Source organism: Perna viridis, chromosome 8, assembly GCF_037379345.1.
Source record: "Perna viridis isolate PV_CMFRI_1.1 ecotype Kerala chromosome 8, ASM3737934v1, whole genome shotgun sequence".
NCBI classification, from domain to species: domain Eukaryota; kingdom Metazoa; phylum Mollusca; class Bivalvia; order Mytilida; family Mytilidae; genus Perna; species Perna viridis.
The window spans coordinates 5,041,708-5,059,169 of record NC_142452.1 but is presented as its reverse complement, the minus strand read 5'-3'; the positions used below and the strand labels follow the sequence as shown (position 1 = coordinate 5,059,169).

Below are 17,462 nucleotides of genomic sequence, written 5' to 3'. Positions count from 1 at the left end.
ACACACTTATCTTCCACTAGAGGCCTATAATTAAAGAGATAAGAAACTTGTTAATTAACCAGTTTAATATTAAATTATAACGCAGCAGAAAAAGAGATTTCATTATCTTTCTAATTATTTATTCAACTACTTTTTCCCTTTTTGATGAAATGATCTGAAATAAATTGTAGCAGACACTCAGAAAATGCCCCCCCCAAAAAAAAAAGTAGAACAAAAAATATGGTATGAACATGAAGCTAAGATACTGTCAAATGGGAAACTGAAGGTTTTATTTCACAGCACTTTTCTAGTTATGATCATTGAAAGTCAAGTTGTCACTATTGATTAAGTAAGTACGTGATATCATTTCCTGTCGCGTGTTAATCTGAGATTTCACTTAGTTGCAAATCTCTTCAATTACAGGTCTATAGTTACACATAGCTTTCAATTTCAAATACAGCAAAAATAATTGTCACGTAAAAACATCTAGGATGCTTTTGTATACACAATTCATTAACCAAAAACAATTCTTTCCTTTGTAATGCCAAACTTTCTTTAAGTAAAATACAACTATATTGATACATTTATTTTCACTGAGGGCACAGTGGCCTTTAGAAATAAATAGTTGTTACAAGTAATCTAAATCTTAGAACACATCTACTAACAATTGTCTAATAGTTTCTTCCTGGACAATTCTATTATTTATACCTGTCCATTCTCATATAAATTCAGCCTTCTGACATCTAAAGGATCCAATTCTAAGACTTTAGCTACCTGTTCCATCATAGACTCAATAATAAATATAGCTGGTGTAGAACCTGAAACATTAGAAAGGAGACAGTAAGAGATATGAATGGGTGAAATCTTGACAGACAGGCTATATAATTAAAGAAATACTTTAATATCAGTATGTATTGTAAAAGTTACACCTGGCACTAAAGGATCTTGTTGTCTCTGTGACTTCGTATCTATATAGCTGCTTCACTAAACAATGATTGTACAAAAAAAAGTTAGACAAGATTTCGTACATTATTCATTCTAAACACCAACCAATTTATGTCTTTAAATATATAAGGATGACAAAAGTACAGAAACCTTAAACATAGGATTTCAATAAATGTACATAATATCATAATAATAAAGTAACGAGTTACCTGGAGCACGACAAGCAGTATTCTCTGGTTTATTAGTCTTCACAGCAACAGGTGACACATGCCAGTTCTCACAGTAATATGCTGTAATTAAAAAAATAAAGTTACAAACAATTGTAGAAACTGTAATTGTACTTATTTTTGCTGAAATTGTTGTGTTTGAGTAAAGAATAATGGTAGAAATTCTCTTTAGAGTGAATTATTTTCGCAGATAATGCATGACCATGAAAATTCATGAAAATAAGTGTCATGCAAAAATAAGTACAATTATAATGCTACATAGAGGTACATTATTAAAGAACTAAAGGTCGATTGTGAATAAGAGGAAATTACATACAAAATTTCATATACAGTTTTTGTTACAAAATCAGAGCAAAATCTAAAATGACTTTAATTTCACAGATTTGAGTGAGTCGTTCTAATATATGTGTATTGAAAAACGAATAAGAGATCAATTCTACAATGTACTACATTAAAATTTTCAAATTTTTCCTGCCAATTTGCTATAAAACTAAAATGAGTCAAAGTTTATCTATATCTATATATGAAACAAAAAACTAGTATAAACCATCTGATTTCTTTAGTAAAGTGATTCATTTCTTTTGTTAAATAACACTATAACAATACAGTTGAAAAAGATGGCACTTTTCTGTTACTCATTGACATCTTTGAATGTTTCAATACAACAACAAAAAAAATCATTAAAAATTTGTTTTCGTCAAAGTTCCTCAAGTCTTGGAGTAACATATTTTTAATATCACAAGAACAATGTATCAAAAATAATCATCCAGAAATACAAAAAAAAGTTTTCTATTATCCTCTTTGCAAAATTATCCTTTTACAATGTAGGAGTAACCAGGAAAATTAATAGCAAAAAAGACACAAAAATGAAAATCATGTGATTATGGTCTATTTCAAGCATGGCATAAGATAAATGGTCTCAGACTTAAGAAGTTAAAAATGTAATAACCGATTTGGATCGAATGCTGATGGAATGGATTCTTTAAGATATTTTTTTTCATTTTACTATAGAAATAAAATGGTGTACAGTTTATGGAAAAAACAAATAAATGCAAAGGTGTGATAACACTCATCCAACTACAATTATATCATACCATTATCTACAAACTGTTGGATCATACCCCACACACTTTCATTGGGGAGAAACCCACTATCAGAATATATTGTAATCTCTACACCATTTAACTTCCCATTGGCATCACATCCTATCTGTAAAATCACATGAAAGGCAATTTGTTTTGATTCACGTCACTATGCTTCTCAGACAAATATTATCAGTTGTATTCACAAGGCAAAAAGAGTTGAATACAAATCCACTTTACAATTTTCGCAGATAAGATGAGGAAGATCTGTTTTGTATGAAATGCCATAAAATAATAAAATAACTAATTTCTTGTTTGTAACATAAAAATACTATTGAAATCTTTGATAATTTCCTACCTATAGGTTCCCTTCACTTCTAAACCCACAACTGAGACTAAGACAACAATAAGCTCTGACTTTTCACCAACAAATGACGATAAATGCAAGCAGTTATTTAAAGAACATGTTTAGAAGACTTCAAATTGCTTAAATTATGAATCACTAAACAAGTTCTACATTTGAAAAAAAAATAGTGAAATTAATTTCTGCTAACTAAGAACATACTGTGTAATCAGCCCTATAACCAATTCTTCTTCCAATCATCTTCATATTTGTGTGGAATTCAAGGTTCAACTTGACTGGCCTAGAAAGAGTATCTATATATGTCATTTTAATTATTTCATTAAATTTCTATTTAAATGGTATGGGTAGATATACTATGTACTTTTATGATTTACCTTCCCTTGACGACAATCTGTGAAGCATATTATGAATACCCAAAATTTGCTTGAAAAAGGTCATGAGTCATTGGATTATTGAAAACCAAGTTTAGATCCTTAGTTTATTCTTTGTGATCACAGATTTTTATGGCTAATGAAAAAATTGACAGCTTGGAAACATAATGATGAATCTAAAAGATTTGCAAGACACTATGTATATTGCAATTTTAAAAGGCGTAAATATGTTTGTGTGACACCATGAGTCTACCTTAACCTGGTCCCCAAAATGACAAATTCACAGTTTCAGCAAAACTAACATCACACTTTATCCTTAAATGTTCTACCTGTTTGTAAGATGAGCAGCCACAGCACATCCAGCAGACACCATAAAGTTCCTGGTTATTTTACTGCCATAAGCTCCTCCCAGTCTCTTTACTCTCACATTTATACTGAAACAAACCAACATTATCTTAAGACAATCAAGTTTTTGTCCTGTTTTTTTTTAACACCTATTCAATGTGTTTTTTTTAAATTGCTTCATAAACTCAAATACTGCTAAAATACTTTTATTCATGGGTACAAATTTTTGTGGTTTTGGAATAAAAAGTAATTAGTTAGTTCATTAATCCGTGGATTTGACAATTTCTTTATAATATGGTGTAGGCATATATATTGCCTATAGAAGCGAGCACCAAGAGATTCAACATTTTTTAATTTTTTCAGCTCCTCCTATATCATTTTAAGATTAATATAAGCAGTTTTAATTCAGAATAAGTATGAAGTCAGGTTCTCCACAGATGATGGCAATATTTTACACATAACATGTGACATAAATGCAAACTGAGAGCATTACAGAATTTATGATTTCGAATATTATTCCCTTCCCTATCTTAGAAAAGCTATGCATTGATCTGAACAATATGGTCATGGCTATATTTTCTTCAAGGTGGGTCAGGTTCTTTAACAGCAATGAGAGACGCTTAAGTACACTACTCAGTGCATGCAACTTTTCTTAAACTTTTCCATGAATATTTCATGAAGCAGGAAAAAATTGAAGGACTGCATTAAAAACAACTGTATGTTTTTAATGATGAAAATTAATTCTAATCTATTTCTGTTTTTTGATCCAGATGAGTGTAAATTTCTGATTTTCGTGCTGCGGAACTTCCATTTTATAGCCTTTTCTGCTGACCACTGAACATATTTCAGTTAGGCTGATAGCTATCACTGGGGACCATCCCAAGAACACTTTTTTTCACATACACACATGCTGCTGTTGCAGAGTTCACTTTGTACTCACTATGAATGACAAAAATCCATTTTGTGGGGAACCAAATTTCATGGTTATCCACAAAAACCATGAAAACTGAGATTTTGATATGTTTTAGTACAAAGAAAACATTTAAAAAGAAAAACTAATAAAAACTTAACAATATCTGGGTAACAGCTATACAAGCAAGATTCAGTTGAGATAGTAAGACTAATCAAGGGAACCAAGATTCTAGTGGAAATCAAAAGGATGCAATTCTGGGACATAGACCAGACATGGAAAACAGACACACACAACATAGAACATAAAACAACAAAACAATACATACAAAGAAACAAAATTACATGAGCAACTCAGACTCCACTAAAAACTGGGAGCATGAACCAGGTGCACTATTTTTCTAAAAACACCTGCCAAGTTGCTCATAAAAAGTCCACAGTAGACTAAAGAGGAAAGAAAACCTACATTTAAGAATGTTGTTTGAACAAAATTAATTTTTGTAGTTATTGACAGCATTATCCAGACTTGTTTTAAAATTTGAGGTTGTATTCATTGAATTAAATCAGTGATCGTTATTAACCAGCTTTCAGGAACACCTAGAACCATGGCTGCTCCCTGCTGTGTGAATTCTGTCCACTGTGTAGAAGCCTCTATATCCATTCCATCCTCCTTAGGTGTACAGATAGCTATCTTTAATGAGAAATATATAAAAAAAAACTTGGAATAATAAGTATTAAGTATGAGAAAATATGGTTCATAAAAAGAGACTGTCCTAGTGACACTGTATACCTATACAATGTATTCCATGCTTTACACAAACCTACTAACAAATTTTTTATCAAAAGTTTTGTTAACTGGTAAGTACCACAACAAAATATGAAAAAACATGAGATCCAATCTCTAATTTGCTGTATGTTCAAATATTACAGAAGTAGGTAACACCCAGCAGCCCTCTTCACAAATATCTTAACTGTAAAATCACTTGTAAGTTTTGAGGTCAGAATATTATCCCGTCATCACATACAACTAATTTTTCTCTAACGATTTTTTGTGAAATTGACTACTGATGAAAAGTGCACTTTCCTGCTAATAGTTTTCTGTAAATTTAAATTATGATGTAAATTCAAACCTGTGTTTCCATTTGAAAATGTTGTTGCTCTCCAAAACTGATAGAACCTTTTATCTGCTTGGCACTCTTAGCTATGGCACCTAAAATGAATATTACAACTCCCTACAGTATGATTTAAAAATTTCAGTAATTTTTCTTGTGGATGTAAATATTCAGCATCAAATCACCAAAATTTCATTTGTTATACTGAAATTGTACCCATATTATATATATATAAATGCCAAAATAAATTAATTGTGTGTTTCTGACATTATCTCTATTTCCAACGCTGATGCCTCCCAAAACAATTTATAGCTGACTGAAAAAAAACCAGATTTTTTTGTCTTTCCAGTCATTATTTCTTTAATTCACATTTGGAATATCATTGATTTTCAAAGTGTTTGATAACACAGCATGACATTTTGGTGTCCATGCAGTGCAGTAGCTGTCAAATATATGCAATGCAATCACATGAATGCAAAAAATATTTTACCTACTTACCTTACCTAATTATTTGGTGGGTAAAACAAGAAACATACAACTTATTCATTTTGGCCTCAATCAAAAGAATAGCACCATTCTGGGTTTTAGCTTTTCACCATCGAAATCCTTGTGTAAACTTTGCTACTTGTCCCGAGTATAAACTTCTGAATTACAGCCAATATATTATCCATTTTACTCTCAGACTCACCTTGAGCATCTCCCGTCTTCAAATCTTTTCCAGGAGCTGGGAAAAATGACTTAGCCTCTATACCATCATCTATTGACATTATAGGTGGTTTCTCATCACTATAAGTTACTTGTACACGATTGGCTGCACTACTAGCTGTTTCCTCATCCTCTATTAATACACAAACAACATACTATATCAATGTTACAAAACATTATTACTGAATACTAAATTACATGTGATTTTAAGCGACATAATTTTGACATGCAGAACAAGGTCACATGAAAGTCATCATACATGTGGTAGAGGACAAACAACCTCATGGTAAACCATCTACATAATACAGTTCCAAAAAGAAGACATACTTATGAAATTTATTATAACGTTCGTTTAAAAAATAACAACAAAAGGACATCATAGAATAAAAACCTAAACCTTTTTTATTTCCAACTGAAAAGATCAGCTTAGGTAAGGCTTTATGTAAAACATAACATTACCTGCTACTATAAGGGCCAGAGCTTGACCAGCATACTCTACAGTGCCACTACATAATACCTACAAGTTACATAACAATTATTGTTTAATACTTACCACAGTTTCACTACAAAATATTTGGAAAAAATAACTGACATGCCATTGACCATTTCTATATATCTTCTATATCAGTTTTCCACTTAGCAAGGCTCTTAAAAGATTATAGAAGATGAAAAAAAAGATATCCATTGCCTCCCACAATACAAGATTAATGTACATACCATTGCTTAGATTTGTGTAATGTGTAATATAACTATATATAAGTCAGTCAAATGCAAATTCAAACTTCTTCCTTAAATTTAAATACTTAAAATCCAGGCACATCATAACATAGAATTACAATATTCACAATGTCAAAAAAAAATTTTGGGAGGGTTAGATATTGGTAAAAAAAAATGTAATATTTATACCAAAGTTCAAGTTACATCTGTCTGAACACTGATATAGTCAATCACAAGATGTTTACATTTATCTTTTTAAGTGTATACAATACCTCTTCTGGTACTAATGGAGGACCTGTAGCAGCAGGGAAACAGTTATTTACTCCAGGGATGTCTTTAGCTGTTATAAATCTAACTACTCCTGGCATGGCCTGGAAAAAACGAAAAATTACCATAAAGAAATCTACTGAAAAATATGTCATTCATGTAAACAGATTAATAGTAAATATTGAAAACATTTAGAAAAATTAGGCAATGAAGATAAATAACTAAATATCACTTTAATTATAGATACACAGTGACATATGACATCAATACCTCTTACAATGACTTGTCAAGAGTTGAATGTTGGATCCTTGTTTTGGCAACTACTACTCTGATATTTTTTAGCCTCTTTGTTAATTTCATATGGACTCAGATAAAGATTTACACAAACTCACCAAATCCTGAGTAAGATTGATATTTTACTCATATTTTTTGAGACTCACTATACCCTGAATATGATCCAAATTTTGTCCAGGTTTAAGCAGACTCACCAAAGCTTGAGACGGATCCATAGTCTTGATCTTAGCATTAGCCACAGTACTGGTAACATAGGCAGCATAGAGACACTTCAGGACAGGTAAGTCATTGATATACTCAGCTTTACCATGACACTATACACAAATTGACATTTGTATTGACGGTTACAGAGTATTATTATCAGTTACTGTAAATTAAGAAATTATTATGATTTGTTTATCATTGCAAAAATTGTGAGTTTAGCGTACCCCCTTCTCTTCCATATATGATAACACACTCCTTTTGATCCTCAAATTATTTTTTATCAAAATCTAAAATAAGAGGTGTGGTCATTCAGTGGTGTAGGAGGAGTAAAGGATGAGAGAGAGGTCCCCTTTCTGAAACAGAAGGAGGGAAGGAAGTTAGAAGAGAGAAAGGACTTTTACCAAGAATAATTGGGTTTTGACATTCCTGATTCAAGATATTTTTCAACATTGCAAAATTTTCCATATTATCTGATTTGATGCCCTCTATATTTGATCGTTTAAATCAATGTTTACCTGGTTAATGCCCTCTAGTTTGACCATAGGCTCAGTAAGGGGCCATTCCAAAGGTTTTGTGTCATATGACTGTTCTCCAGATGACAGAGGTCTTATCAAAGTGCTGCCACCACTTCTATATTTTGGGTCCACATCTTCACCTAATACCTCAAGGATGAACTATAAAACAAACACAAAATGATCACTCACCATTTCATAAGTTGTCACACTTTCCAAATGTTGATTAAGTTAAGCATTTAAAAGATTTCTTTAAGCATGAACATTGTACATTCAGTGGATTGTATACAGTAAAACCTTAACATATTAAACCCAGATTAATAAAAAAACTTTGATACCTGAATTGATTTTTGTGTTTTAACAAGAGATCTTTTAACCTAGTGCATTTTTCCCTTTTGACTACCTAAATTTGGATGAGTCTAAATCATAGTTTTCTCAGGGTATTTACTTGGTTCTGTTAGTGTGTATATAACTAAAAAAAAACAAATCTGACTCACCAGACATATAATACTACATTAAATGTCTGCATCACCGTAATATATATGTCAGTGTCTTCAATATGTATATAAACACTTAGCAAATTAAAAAAAACAAGTACAGTGTAGGTTACACACTTCTATATTTAATGTCTTAATGATAGCATATACTACTGAAAAAATAATTAAGTTCAACATGCTTAAAAATGTACAAAAATATTTAACAAATTTTTCCATAACAGGAGGTGCATATCTTCAATATGTATTAAACCACAGTGCAAAGTTTGAATGGTATTGCTTTACATGTACATGCTTAAAAAATATGTAAAAATTAATAAAATGTCTCCATAAAATGAGTAGCACATCTTCAATGATTGTGTAAAGTTTGAATAAGATTGGTTTCATACACCTTTTAAGTTACAGATTACACAAAGTAGGTAACTTAAGTATTACAGATGGCCAGACAGATTTGAGCAGCTTCTAGACCTGCTTTCACCATTGGTGGTGCAGATAATATGGTAATTATAATGAATTGTATCTGTTCCTGTTTTTATTGACAATGGTTTTATTTGTCAGATAAATATGTTCTGTAAGCTTTGGATACTGTATCCTTTATTTATATAAAATTATTTGTGTAATGGATGAAGGATTTTGTAACTGTGCTTTTTGCTTTTGTACAATATTGCTCATGGTCATCATGATCATGGGCCTAAGAAAGTTCCATCACAAACAACAGATTACCTTATAAAGGAACCCTATGGCCACATTTTTCCTATATCCCACACTGGGTTCTACAGAGTCCAGATTGGGGTCAGGGTTCAGCTCAGATACTAAAGTTGTTATGGCTCCTAAAATTAAAGACAAAAATATGTTTTTCAAACTTATTGCTGAAATGAAGTATTGAGCCTGTAAATGCTTACTTCATTTCTACTGTCTTTAATTGCACGACTGGGAAGACAAGATTATTAACCTTATTGTAAGCTGTAATTAAGTTAATTTTCCAGATTGTAACAAAATAATGCTTTATTGTCTATTTAAAGTAACATAAAAAAGACTTCAGGTAATATAAGGATGTTTTTTATATAAAAATAAAAACAAAACCATCAATGCCTATTTGATGAAGTAGAAAATGAAACATTGCATTTTGATCATTTACTGATAATTCACTTTTGGTAATATTACTCTGATGTTGTCAAATGCTACCTAAATGTTATTGAATCATTAACTTTTATATCAGAAATGCACTAATTTAAATAAATTATTGTGCTGTGCCAAAATTCAAATGTTCTAATTTGTCCTTCTTTGGTCACATGATTAGCAAGAGTATGAGAGAAATATTTCCCACAGCATTAGGTATAGCCAATTTGACATCTCCATTATGTTTTTCAAGTTTACTTATACTGCATTTATTAAAAACCTTTTAGGAAAATTAGAATGAGGATAAAAATGTTTTACAATGTCACACCAAGTTTTATTGTTTTACAAGTAATGTTTACCTTGAATGACCAGTTTGTCTTTAAGAGATTTCCCTTTCAAAAATTCCTCTGTCTTCTCTGCGTGAACCTATTACAAAAAAACAATGTTCTCCCTAAGATTTACAGAAAGCATCCTGGTAAACCCTGAATTTCAATATAGCATCTTCCATCTAAAAACTATAGCATCAGACCCTATATATTGGACCCTATAGAAAGTTCTTTTTGGATAGCATCCTGGTAAAAAATATAGCATTAGGGCAATGTGATGCTATATTGCCCTGGAGAGATCACTGGGTTAAGTAATTCAAACGTTGCTGTCTCCATTCTTGACAACTACATTTTAAATCACAATAGGTGCTGCTGGAAATGGATATCAGTATCCTTTATTTATATGTATTTTGATAATACTGTTTTTAACTAAATACCTAGCAACGTATGTAAAAAAGCAATATATATTAGGTTCCAAAAGTTAAGGACTCAAAACTGATACAAAACATATCATGCAAAACATTTACTTAAAAAAAAATTTGTCTTACTATTCAAGTTTCAAAATAATGATTAGTACCTAATATTGTATATAACGAAGATATCTTCTGCTACGTGATTTTATGTAGTGACATAGACCTATGGTCTGGATGACATAAATATACAGGTATCAATTTCATAAAATTATACTATAATTATCACACTTACAAAATCTTTAGCAATGCCAGAGAAAGCTATACATGGTGTATCTGTCACTGTCATATTGTTTGATTTGTCTATTGTCATTCGTATCCCAGCATTCACATAGGAGTGAGAATTCTACAATTAGTTCACATATATTTATATATATCTATACATTGATATTGATGGAGCATTTCATAATTAAGACAATGGTTTTACTACATAGATACCGGTAAATTATCGAATGTTTCCTTTGGAATAAATTTCAATTCATATTTGAAATAGAGTTGTGGTTCCTCTTTTCAAAACATTACAACACTTTTCTCTTGTGACTTAAACTCATCAGATGTCAATGACAATTAGGAATATCAATCAATAAAATATTAAGAAAATCTATATAATAATTAGGATAATCAATTGGGTATTGTGAATAACAAAAATATTATCACTTGTGCTGAGATCTTTTGATAATTCACTTATTAAATTTTGGTATTCCTTCGATCCTGGTGATAATATTTTAGTTACCCTTTGCAATTTATTATCCAAAGTGGACATACCAACACAGCTTAAGGTCAACTTCTTAAAATAAGTTTATTTTAATTGAAACCATAATTACATAACACATGTAATAGACTAGGAATTATCTCAGACCTGATTTCTCTGTCCAACTTTGTACAATCTGATAATACTATTCTCATCCATAGGTGGCAGCACCATGGCAACAATCACTTTCTTTGTCATGTCCGTTTTAAGGAATTCACTGATACGAATTGGATTTGGTCCTGATTTGTCAGCTACAATGTTATGAGTTATATGAGATAAATCAAGTTTCAGTAGATTTTGAGCTCATTCTATACTAGCTAACAAAGAGTCGTACTTTTTCACAGATTTACATAATGGTCATCAACCAACCTTATAATAGCTACTTACTGTAGATATCCCAGTTACCTTAATAGTACAAATTAGAAACAAAATTCTGCATATTGTCATTTTGGCAAATAAATCATAAACCCAGTAAATGTCCATTTTCACTATTTTGTTCCCTTTCATGTTGTAAATTTTCAGTTATTTACAATTAACAATATGTATACCGGTATGTAATATAGAGTAACCATTACTACTATCAGTGAGCACCATGAGCTTTAACATACTTGTACGGTATGTGCGAGACTTGTAAGAATAGTCAAAAACATTACAATCCCTTAAGCATTTTTTGGGAGGGAATCAATGAGAACTTTTTGAAAGCACATTATTTTTGTTCATATTTCAGCAGCAAGCGAAATCAATTAATTTTCATTTGAAAATCTGCTTGTTAAATAATGGAGTTCTTGTTTATATTTTTTTCAACAAAAGAATAGTTTTTTTCCAAAATTTTGAACATTTATTGTTCGTTTCTTCAAAAAAGAGCCCAGCACCCCCTTTCCCCTCGCTTTCAAACTGGTTGATGACTACAGCGGTTCTGGCAGGTCTGAATTATTTGTAAAGATACCAGAATTACAGTACTTCACGGATGGTGAGAATATTTTATACATATCTTGTGTCATAAACAAAATTCAGACACAACTAACAGCATATGCAAATTCGAAAAAAAGTAATTGCCTTTTCCATCTTAGAAAAGCTATGCTTCAATTTGGACAATACAATTGTATTTATATTTTTCCAAGGTGGGTTAGGTTTTAACAACAGCAACAGAGAAGCAGCAGAGATACACATACATACATCCACGTTTTTCCCGAACATTTTAAAAAAAAACTAGAAAAGACTCAAAAACTATCAGAAAAAAATCAAATCATTTTATCTGAAATGTAATCTTCACCTAAATATTTTTATCTATTTGATTTTAGGAAACTGTGACTTTTCTCTGTAAGGACAGTCACTTTTTGTTTCTTTCAGGAGCATGACATATTTTTTTGTTGGTACATTAGGGAGTCTTAAGAGAAATTAAGATAGTACATGAAATAACAGTAGAGCTCACATCGCTTCAACAATTTCAAGATATATAAAGTTTGTACCTACCAATCATTATCTGAGCATTAGCAGCTTCTAAAGCAATGTAAATATCAGACTGAAACTCTGGGTGGAGGTGCTTTAACATCAGGTTACCTGCCCAACAGCCAAGCTGGAATACAAGCAATTATAATAATTAGTTTATTACAGCAAGTAGCAAAGTAAACTTCAGGAAATAGAGCTGGTTTTCTCTTAATAGAATGACCATTACCAGATGAAATGTCTTAGGTATTTATCTAGACAGTTGAAAATAAGATTTAAACTTTCTGTCAATTTATAAGTATCAGAATCTATGTAGTTTAGAACTCCTCCTTAGTTGTCCTATTAACTACCAACTGCAGTTCATCAAGTAACAATCATTCAACCAAAGGAAGATTAACTCTATCCTCTGAAATCAGCTTTGTAACTGGCTGCAAGTCTATCATTAAGTTTTACACTAAAGATCAGAGGAGAAAAGGAGACAATATAAACATTATAACATTTATCATATATAACTTACTGTACATTTATATGTAAAAATATTTAAGTAATAATGGCTTCTTTGGTCAATGTGATTAGTGAACTCATTTGTAAAGATATATTACTCGGGACAGTTTAATCATCTCATTTTCAGGCTCTCAATCAATGTACTTGATTGTGAGGCAGTATAAAAGTGATTTACACAACTGAGAGACTTCTGACGAAAGTCATAAATGGCTAACATGTAACTGACTGACACTTCTGACAAAGTTTGTTGATGACTTACACTTCTAAGGGAACCTATCAATGATTTACACATAAGAGAATTAATACATTGATTACACTTCAGTCAGAGTTAACCATTGACTTACACTTCTGTCAGAGTTAACCACTGACTTACACTTCTGTCTGAGTTAATTACTGACCTATACTTCTGTCTCAGACTTAATCATTGACTTAGACTTCTGTCAGAGTTAATCACTGAATTACACTTCTGAGGGAATCTATCAATGATTACACGTAAGGGAATTCACAAATAGATTACACTTCTGACATAACATTTATCAATCACTTAAACATCTGAGGGAATCTATCACTGACTTACATGTAAGGGACTTTGTAAATAGATTACACTTCTATCAGAGTTAATCATTGACTTACACTTCTGTCAGAGTTAATCAACATGTAAGGGACTTTGTAAATAGATTACACTTCTATCAGAGTTAATCATTGACTTACACTTCTGTCAGAGTTAATCATTTGACTTACACTTCTGTCAGAGTTAACCAGTGACTTACACTTCTGTCTGAGTTAATTACTGACCTATACTTCTGTCTCAGACTTAATCATTGACTTAGACTTCTGTCAGAGTTAATCACTGAATTACACTTCTGAGGGAATCTATCAATGATTACACGTAAGGGAATTCACAAATAGATTACACTTCTGACATAACATTTATCAATCACTTAAACATCTGAGGGAATCTATCACTGACTTACATGTAAGGGACTTTGTAAATAGATTACACTTCTATCAGAGTTAATCATTGACTTACACTTCTGTCAGAGTTAATCATTTGACTTACACTTCTGTCAGAGTTAACCAGTGACTTACCCTTCTGTCAGAGTTAATCATTGACTTACACTTCTGTCAGAGTTATTCATTGACTTACACTTCTGTCTGAGTTAATCATTGACTTACACTTTTGACATAAAATTTATCAATCACTTACACATCTGAGGGAATCTATCACTGACTTACATGTAAGGGATTTTGTAAATAGATTACACTTCTGTCAGAGTTAATCATTGCCTTACACTTCTGTAAGAGTTAATTATTGACTTACACTTCTGTAAAAGTTAATCACTGACTTACACTTCTGTGAGAGTTAATCATTGACTTACACTTCTGTCAGAGTTATTCATTGACTTACACTTCTGTCAGTTTGTTTATTTGTTTGTTTGTTGGGGTTTAACGTCCGAGCAGCAATATTTCAGCTATATTCAGACGAAACTTCTGTCAGAGTTAATCACTGACTTACACTTCTGACATAACATTTATCAATCACTTACACATTTGAGGGAAACTATCACTGACTTACACTTCTAACAGAGTTGGTGGCTACAGACTGTATCAAATCTCTCAACTGTCTGAAGTATTGAAAAGTTGGCTCTAATGTAGTCCTGATGAATATATCCATCAACTGGGTTATAGACAAATTAGCTCCCAATACAACGTCAGAATCAAACTGTAATCAATCATCACATTATCATCAGAATAAACAGATAATACATCTTAAAACAAAACAATTCAACCAATCATAACACTATTATCAGAATAAATAGACATTTGAATAAGAAAACAAACCAACTATTGTTGACTGTCTTGTTTTCAGATATATACATGGCTTATTCAGTGATCAAATTACAGTATGTGAGACAAAGTTGTATGTGTTGTGGTGGCTGGATGGATGAATGGACAAAGTGATTCCAACATACCATCTTCTTGTTGAGTTTGGAAACCTAATAACTATACTGTAAATGTATTTATTTTTGTAGTTGCAAACTTTCATGATTTCTGCCATGAGAACATATTTCCATCCATTGCTAAAATAGCAAAAATTAGTACCACAAGATGAATACATTTAATGTATTTACAAGTTATCCAGTTGCCTTTTAGAGATAAAGTTAAATCCTACATAACATTTAAATGACCATTCATGATACCTTGTGTCAATACATTAAATGTGAAATTATGGATTGATTAATATAATATTGTATATCTCCTGACTGTCAATAAAGACTTACATCAACTCCATAAAGTTCTGAGATACCTCTCAGGTCAATCAGAACTTCAAAGTTAAACAGCCCTAGGTCCATATAATATACACCTACAAATAAGAGTTGAGAATTCATTATTAACATAATTACTTAAGGCAATTCTTTGTAATTAACAACAAAAACATCTATTTAAGCAGTGAGTAATGTTGTCATTGCTCAAGAGTCAAGACCACATTTAGTAATAAGGAAGGGTTTTCATCATACATAATACATTAAACTGCAATTAAGTTTGTGACATTTTAATGCTAAGCCAGAAAAACTTGTGAGCAGTCTAGGTTTCAGAATAAAACAGAAGTTATCAGCTCAAAACAGTCTTAGAAGTGGACCCATACAAAAGGAGAAAGAAATTAATAAATCATTAGGGACTACCATTTGATTCTTGGGTAGCTGAAGGCTGGCTAGCAGTATTCCATAAAAAACATCCTGGAAGCTAATACTTTGAAAATAATTATATCTTTTATCTTTTGTTTAACTAAAAATAAAAAAAGTACTATCATTTTGGTCATCCAAAGTCTTACACTTTTACAAAGAAAGCAAACTTTTGGTCAAATATCTATGCTACCAAACAATATCTTTACTCTGAAAATTTGAAAGCATGAGATGGTCACCCCCTTAACCATGACCTATTTTGTTTGTCAGTTAGGTCTTGGAAGTTTCACTCTGTATTAAATAAATGACCTTCACAGTTCCATGACAAAGAAGTAAGAGAAACAATCAATATTTTATTATTATGACTTGAAAATTTTATTAAATGATGTCACCATCACTTAGATAGACTGTAACAGATAATAGTATAATTTTATTAAGGGATAAAGTAAACCAAATTTTTTTATCAATTGATATCTTATTCAGTATAGTGACAATGACAAACTGACCTCATGAAGTACATGTACAATCAAGAAATAAATCTCAATGCTATACATGAGGATAAATTTGTTGATGTTGTGAGTAAATTTTGATATTGGTGTATAATAATTGTGGTATACAGTTGTGATGATTGGTGACATAACATGTCCAGTAATATGATTTTAGGCTTTGCCTAAGAGGGATGGAGCTATTTATACTCAAATTACATTTAACTTCATTAATGTTGCTATATTGTTGTTGTCTCGACCACAGGAATATATGAGAATTCCTATAACACATGACACGAATAAGCATTAAAAAGTTCAAACAATCACTTCCTAACTGCACACATAACTTGTCCAATATTATCAAGCACATAATAATTATGGTGATTGGTGATATAACTTGTCCAATATTATCAAGCACATAATAATTGTGGTGATTGGTGACATACCTTGTCTAATTATACCATAAACATAATAATTATGGTGATTGGTGACATACCTTGTCCAGTATTACCAAAGACCAGTCTGTACTTTTTTCCATCATTATCTGAGAGAATCTGGAACAACTGGTCCATTGTTGTTGGTCTGTACCATACTGTATTAGTACCGACAATCTGAAGAGGGTTTCCTGTCCCTGGGCGACACTTACCAATACAAAGCTCACCTGTCTTTGCACAATATGTCTTCTGTAAATCCTGTTATTATAAAACAAATTAAGATTGATTGATTGATATATTGATTGTTGTGTAATGCTCTATGGCAGATATTAAATGCATTTCAGGTGGAAAATGTTTCATCAATCATAAATTATAAAAATAACCTTGCAATATCCTAAAATTCAGAACTCCATAAAACACTTGTACCACACATGGTAGGACTATCCAGAGCTGGATCTGGCTTTCAATTTAAATATTTTGGGTTAAACTTATTTTTGGATTTTCATTACCTAATGCTGCTGAAATATGTGTACAGCATATCAATATTTGGAACATTTATAAGATCATCATGATAAATATTTTGTAGTCAAATATTCCCTGTTAAGTACTTGTCTAACATGATGAACCAAATTTTATAGCTTTAGCTAACAGAAGCAACAGCCCATATGACAAATAAATCTGACTACCAGCCAACCAGTCGTCACTTTATCTCCTAT

General features: G+C 31.4%; 1 protein-coding gene across 1 annotated transcript in view; it reads right to left on the bottom strand.

Annotated features, from left to right (window-relative positions):
• LOC148609047 (xanthine dehydrogenase-like) overlaps positions 1-17,462 on the bottom strand; it is a 34,432-nt gene that overhangs the window by 9,606 nt on the left and 7,364 nt on the right. Inside the window, exons 7-26 of the mRNA XM_088541039.1 lie at positions 16,809-17,004; positions 15,426-15,508; positions 14,720-14,866; positions 12,667-12,769; positions 11,302-11,444; positions 10,678-10,788; positions 10,006-10,072; positions 9,251-9,357; positions 8,037-8,195; positions 7,512-7,631; positions 7,029-7,127; positions 6,499-6,556; positions 6,023-6,172; positions 5,353-5,432; positions 4,804-4,913; positions 3,298-3,402; positions 2,799-2,877; positions 2,246-2,360; positions 1,134-1,214; positions 688-797 (exon numbers count right to left, since the gene is read on the bottom strand). Coding sequence (XP_088397165.1) covers positions 688-797; positions 1,134-1,214; positions 2,246-2,360; positions 2,799-2,877; positions 3,298-3,402; positions 4,804-4,913; positions 5,353-5,432; positions 6,023-6,172; positions 6,499-6,556; positions 7,029-7,127; positions 7,512-7,631; positions 8,037-8,195; positions 9,251-9,357; positions 10,006-10,072; positions 10,678-10,788; positions 11,302-11,444; positions 12,667-12,769; positions 14,720-14,866; positions 15,426-15,508; positions 16,809-17,004 — 2,223 coding nt within the window. The remainder of the gene's footprint in view (positions 1-687; positions 798-1,133; positions 1,215-2,245; positions 2,361-2,798; positions 2,878-3,297; positions 3,403-4,803; positions 4,914-5,352; positions 5,433-6,022; positions 6,173-6,498; positions 6,557-7,028; positions 7,128-7,511; positions 7,632-8,036; positions 8,196-9,250; positions 9,358-10,005; positions 10,073-10,677; positions 10,789-11,301; positions 11,445-12,666; positions 12,770-14,719; positions 14,867-15,425; positions 15,509-16,808; positions 17,005-17,462) is intronic.